The sequence below is a fragment of the Gekko japonicus genome, unplaced genomic scaffold (assembly GCF_001447785.1).
Source record: "Gekko japonicus isolate JY-2015 unplaced genomic scaffold, Gekko_japonicus_V1.1 scaffold5448, whole genome shotgun sequence".
Taxonomy (NCBI): domain Eukaryota; kingdom Metazoa; phylum Chordata; class Lepidosauria; order Squamata; family Gekkonidae; genus Gekko; species Gekko japonicus.
In genome coordinates, this window is record NW_015168204.1 from 41,469 (window position 1) to 47,729 (window position 6,261).

General features: G+C 52.2%; 1 protein-coding gene across 1 annotated transcript in view; it reads right to left on the reverse strand.

Annotated features, from left to right (window-relative positions):
- Window positions 1–5,179, reverse strand: part of RAB30 (RAB30, member RAS oncogene family) — a 25,711-nt gene extending 20,532 nt beyond the window's left edge. The window contains exon 1 of the mRNA XM_015415014.1: window positions 5,087–5,179. Within this exon, the coding sequence (XP_015270500.1) occupies window positions 5,087–5,179 (93 nt within the window). The remainder of the gene's footprint in view (window positions 1–5,086) is intronic.
- Window positions 5,180–6,261: the final 1,082 nt, after the last annotated feature.

A 6,261-nucleotide genomic window follows, 5' to 3' on the forward strand; every position in this document is an offset into this window, starting at 1 on the left:
TGCGGGGGTGGAGGGACGCGGCGGCGGGTGGAGGGGCCGGGGGGGAGAGATTGGCGGGGCCTGGCGGCTGGAAGCCGCTCAGGCCATGCTGCCAGTGTCCGGGGGCGGGGGGGGGGAGGAAGAGGGCTTACCTGCTGCTGCTGCCTCCTCCTCCTGCTCTGCGTGGAGCTCTTCTCTCCCCCCGCGAGTATTGCGGGTCCCCTTTCTTGTGCTTATCTAATTCCCTTTTGAAGCCATACAGTGCTGACCCTTGATCTGGAGATTTGCGTCCTCTTATCCTAGTCCGAGGGGGAGAGGGGTGTTGTAACGAATGCTTGTAAAGGATGAGAAGGTACAATGTAGATTTGCAACACCCCTTTTCCCCCTCTGACTAGGACAGAAGGACTCAGAGCTCCACTTCTACCGTGTCTGATGAAGGGAGCTTTGACTCTGGAGAGCTTCCACCCTGAAACTCTCGTGGGTCTCTAATTATTATTATTATCGTATGGCCTTGGTGCGTCGTATAGCCAGGAGATGTTCAGATCGTCTGGCACCCAGAAATTCTAGCTCTTTCAGCGTTATGCACCACTAGGTGGCGAGCTAGACTTGTTTTTAAGGTGAGAGACGTTTCAGAGGTGGTTTGTCACTGCCTCCCTCTGCGTCACAACCAATGTTCCCTCTAAGCTGTGGAGTCCTGTGAGCAAAAATTCTACTTTGTAAGCTACTGGCATTAAAGTTGTGAGCCAGCGATTTGACTACTGCATAAATCAGTTGGCTCTGGAGCCATCCTTCCTGAGCGAAGACAAAAATGTGTGAGCAGAAGGCTAAGAAACGGTGAGCTAGCTCACACTAACTCAGCTTAGAGGGAACACTGGCCATGACCCTGGTATTCCTTGGCGGTCTCGCCCTTCCGAATACTAGCCAAGGCCGACCTTGCTTCGCTTCCGAGTTCTGAAGAGATCGGGCTAGCCTGGGCTATCTCTAAATTGCTGTTGGACTCCAATCCAGCCCAGAGCTGGCAACCAGATCTGAAAAACAGCTGATGGGTCCAACCCACCGGGGACCCTTTGTGCTGATGCTGACAAGCCACCCGCACACGGTTAGCATTACCCCCTCCTTGTCCATCCCCACAGTCAAAGGAAGTCTCGACACATGGCTTCCACGCAAGATGGAAACTAGCTGGTAACTCCACACATCTGTGGATTATCTCTCTCATACATACACAGAGAAAGCGGTTCCTTCCTGGTATTTCTACCATTTCACTATGCCAGGCCGTGTTTCAGTGCTTACCCCAATTTTAAAATATCCCTCCCAGCATGCCAAAAACCAGGGCTATTTTTGGGCAGGAACGCACAGGAACGGAGTTCCGGCTGGCTCCTGAGGTGGCCACGCCCAGCAGGAACTCGTTAGCATAATAGGCCACACCCAACAGCAGGAACTCAGTAGGATTGGCTACATTAGGGGTGTGTGGGGCCTAACATGCAAAGGAGTTCCTGCTACAAGAAAAGGCCCTGGGTTTTGACAACAAACAAGGTAAACAGAATAAGAAGCAAAAGGTGGGTGTGGCTGGATGAGCACACTTCTGGTAACATGGGGGTGCGGCCTAATGCGCTAATGAGCTGTGCTGTCAGGGTGGGGCCTAATATGCTAATGAGTTCCTGCTGGGCTTTTTCTACAAAAAAAGCCCTGCCAAAAACCAATATATGGGGCAGGAGATTAATCTAGAAGTCTGCCAGTTTAGGGCTGCAGGCGGGGCTTGGAGATCTCTTGGAATTAGAACCGATCTCCAGAGATCAGTTTCCCCTGGAGAAAACGTCTGCTTTGGAGGGTTGACTTTATGGAATTTCACCCCTGCTTCCCTTCCTCAAGACTCCACCTTCCGCTGGTACCCTCAAGATTTCCAGGAATTTCACCACAGGGAGTTGGCAACCGTTTCCCACAGTCTTCTCTGCGAGGGTGTGATAATCCTAATGATTAAAGCTGCATTTGTGACTTCCAGCGCCTCAAAGGTAACAAACTGCACATTTCCTGGTACTGGGTTGGGGAGGGGGAGATATATATTATTCATTCATTGCCTTCAAATAGCAGCCGACGTCTGGCAACTGCAAAGAGTTCTCAAGGCAAGAGACAAACGCAGGTACTTGGCCACTGTTGTCTCTGCACAGCAACCCTGGACTTCCTTGGTGGTCTCCCATCCAAATACTAACCAGGGCCGACTCTGCTTAGCTTCCCAAGTCTGACAAGATGGGGCGAGCCTGGGCCATCCAGTTCCGGGATAACACGGGAAAATATTCATCTGGTGCGAGGTGGGTTTCACAGAAATGCTCAGGAAAAGGTGGGAGGGGTGAGTTCCAGCCCTGTTTCTGAGAACGCTATATTTTTAAACACAGGGCACTGACATCACGTCTCTCAAGACACAGATTTAAAACTCTCCTGCCCGGGATTTATCCCGTGCTGCAAAAAAGAGAAGTGGCAAATATCCTTGATGCTTCTCATCCAAAGCGTCGCTCGAGCGCCAGTCAGAAGGAGCTGGCATGGTTTTGTGAAGAAGAGACGAAGAAGAAGAGAAGAAGAGATTGGATTTATACCCCGCCCTTCACTTGGAGTCTCAGAGCAGCTTACCATCTCCTTTCCCTTCCCCTCCCCACAACAGACACCCTGTGAGGTGGGTGGGGCTGAGAGAGCTCTGACAGAAACTGCTCTTTTTCAAGGACAGCTGTGCCAGAGCTTGTGACTGACCCAAGGTCACATCAGCAGGTGCAAGTGGAGGAGTGGGGACTCAAACCCGGTTCTCCCAGATTAGAGTCCGCGCACTTAACCACTATACCAAACCTAAGTTGGAAAAGAAATTCCCCTCTACATCTCATGCCGCTTTCACTTTCTTTGATTGCCGGATTTTATTGTGGACTCCACACTGGATGCTGGTTTCACTTCCTTTGATTTCTTGGTTTTATGGTACTGTCTGCATAGATTTATGGCCATTTTATCACTGTTCAGGGACTCAAAACCACATTCAAAAACCCGGGCAACACCTTACTGACTGCAGCTGTGCCAGAGCTTGTGACTGACCCAAGGTCACATCAGCAGGTGCAAGTGGAGGAGTGGGGACTCAAACCCGGTTCTCCCAGATTAGAGTCCGCACACTTAACCACTACACCAAACTGACTCTCCAGTGAACAGACATAAAACTGCCTTCTACTGAATCAGGCCATCCAGTCCATCAAGGACAGTCCTGTCTACGTAGACCGGCAGCCGCTCTACAGGGACTCAGGTAGAGGGTCTTTCCACTGGAGGTGCCGGGGGCTGAGCCTGGGACCTTCTGCATGCAAAGCAGAGGCTCTGCCACCGAGCCACAGCTCCATCCCCTAAACAACGGGTGTGGGGAGCTGTTCCCTGCTCACGTCCTTGCCTTCGCTCTCACGGAGCTGCCTTATACTGCATCAGATCACCAGTCCCATCAAAGGTCAGCACTGTCGACGCAGACTGGCAGCAGCTCTCCAGGGTCTGGATGCAAGTTTTATTAGATCTTCCAGGCCGCGCCTGGAGTCCTGTGCAATGTTCCCTCTAAGCTATGGAGCCCTGTGAGCAAAAATTCCACTTTGTGAGCCACTGGCATTAAAGTTGTGAGCAGGAGCAATTTGGCTGCTGCATAAATTAGTTTGCTCTGGAGCCGTCCCTTCCTGAGCTAAGACAAAAATGTGTGAGCCGGAGGCTAAAAAACTGTGAGCTGGCTCACACTCACTCAGCTTAGAGGGAACACTGGTCCTGTGTGCAGTTCTGGAGGCCTCCCGTCAAAAAGGATGTGGACAGAATGGGGCGGGTGCAGAGGAGAGCGACGAGGATGGTCCGGGGCCTGGGGACTGAGGAAAGGCTCTTAGGAATGTTCAGTCTAGAGAAGAGGAGGTGGAGGGGGGACAGGATGGCTCCTCCTTTGGAGGAGGCCAGGGAGCTGTTCCAGTTGGCAGCAGAGGAGAGGACCCGAAGCAACGGGTTTAAATTACATGCAGGAAGGTATCGACTGGATATTAGGAAACACTTTTTCACGGTCAGGGTGCTTCCAAGGTGGAATCCGCTGCCTGGGGGGTGGGGGGTGAGCTCCCCTTCACTGGCAGCTTTCCAGAAGAGGCTGGACGAATATTTGTCAAAGATGCTTCAGGCTAGTCCTGGATTGGGCAGGGGGTTGGACTAGATAGTCTGTATGGCCCCTTCTCTGATTCTATGGTTCTATGATAACTCTCTACACATTTCTCTAAATGCTTCATCAGGGGCCCACACATAAAAACATGTTCAAGGTGGGAGCCCGAGAACTTTTTATATAAGATCCTCCAACAAAGCATTTAACGAGATGCGTAGGGATCAAGAAAATCTAACAAAGCTTGTTCTTTTTCTCCTACCCACTGGGGCAGCCTTATTTTCTTCCTGTCTCAGAAGAACATGAGAGAAGTCATGCTGGACCAGGCCAATGGCCCATCCAGTCCAACACTCTGTGTCGCACAGTGGCCAAAACCCAACTGCCATCAGGAGGTCCACCAGCGGGGCCAGAACTCCAGAAGCCCTCCCACTGTTGCCCCCCAAGCACCAAGAAGACAGAGCATCACTGCCCCAGACAGGAGAACATAAGAGAAGCCATGCTGGATCAAGCCAGTGGCCCACCTAATCCAACACTTGGTGTCACACAGTGGTCAAAACCCAGGTGCCATCAGGAGGTCCACCAGGTCTCCAGGGTCTCAGGCTGAGGTCTTTCACATCACCTCCTGCCTGGTCCTTTTAACTGGTGATGCCGGGGATTGAACCTGGGGCCTTTTGCACACCAAGAGGATGCTCTGCCATTGAACCATGGCACCTCCCCACAGCTCTCCAGGGTCTCAGGCAGAGGTCTTTGACATCACCCACAGCCTGGTCCTTTTAACCGGAGATCCCGGGGACTGAACCTGCGACCCTATGCATGCCAAGCAGCAGCTCTTCCACTGAGCCATGGCCCCTCCTCTCCGACACTCGTGGTTAACACTGTTGGACTAGGATCGGGTTTGGATCCCCCGCTCTGCCACTGAAGCCCTGGGGGCCAGTCGCAGACTCTCAGCCGCCACGCCACGACAGCTCCCCTTACCTGAGTGAAGCGCCTCACTAAGCAGGTCTTCCCCACGCCGGCGTTCCCGATTAAAACTATCTTGAAGAGGAAGTCATAATCTTCCATACTCATTTACACAGCTGCGGGGGAAAGAGAGAGAAGGGAAATAAATGGACGGATCCAAGGCGTGGCTGGCCGCAGGGCCTTCCAGGAGTGCCGGAGCGCCGCTTGATGCTCACGGGTCAGGATCGGAAGGCAAATGCTGAAGGAGACAGATTGGAAGCTGTGGTGACGCTCTCCAGACAACAATGCCCTTTGCTCTTCCAGATATTCAGGATAAAGGTCACCACAGAAACGACAACCTCTCCTCGGGCATGTCGAATGGCATTCGGGAAACAGGGAAAGACATACAGCTGCCTTTCCAAGCAGTCAGACTGCAACCAGGGTAGCCCTGGTGGACAGCCAATGCCAGCTGGAGTTTAAAAAGGCCTCTCACAGAGCTGGTAAAAGACATTAGTATGACCAGAGGTGCCAGAGGAGAAATTGTTTGGACAAGCCAACTCCGGTGTGGTTTGGTACGGGTGTTTAAGTGGGACAATGACGAGAGCGGACAGGAAGTAAAGTGATTCCTTTGAGATGTGGTGTCGGAGGAGAGTTCTACAGACACCGTGGACCGCCGTAAAAGACAAAGTCAGTGGGGTTCTAGATCAAATCAAGTCTGAACTCTCCCTAGAAGCCAGAATGACTCGGGGGAGGCTATCGTACTTTGGACACGTTATGAGAAGACGAGAGTCACTCAAGACGTGAGCTGGGACCCACGAAAGCTCATCCCCCGCCACAGGTTTTGTTCATCTTCAAGGTGCTACTAGACTCTTGCTCTTTTCTACTACAGGAGTCACTGGAGAAGGCAATCATGCTAGGAGAAGTTGAAGGCAGCAGGAAAAGAGGAGGAAGAGGAAGAAATGGGATTTATACCCCACCCTTAATTACCCCGAAGTCGTCTCAGAGCGGCTTACAAACTCCTTTCCCTCCCCCTCCCCACAACAGACACCCTGTGAGGCAAAAGAAGAAGAAGAGATGGGATTTATACCCCGCCCTTCATTACCCCAAAGGCGTCTCAGAGCGGCTTACAAACTCCTTTCCCTCCCCCTCCCCGCAACAGACACCCTGTGAGGTAAAAGAAGAAGAGATTGGACTTATACCGCCCCCTTCAC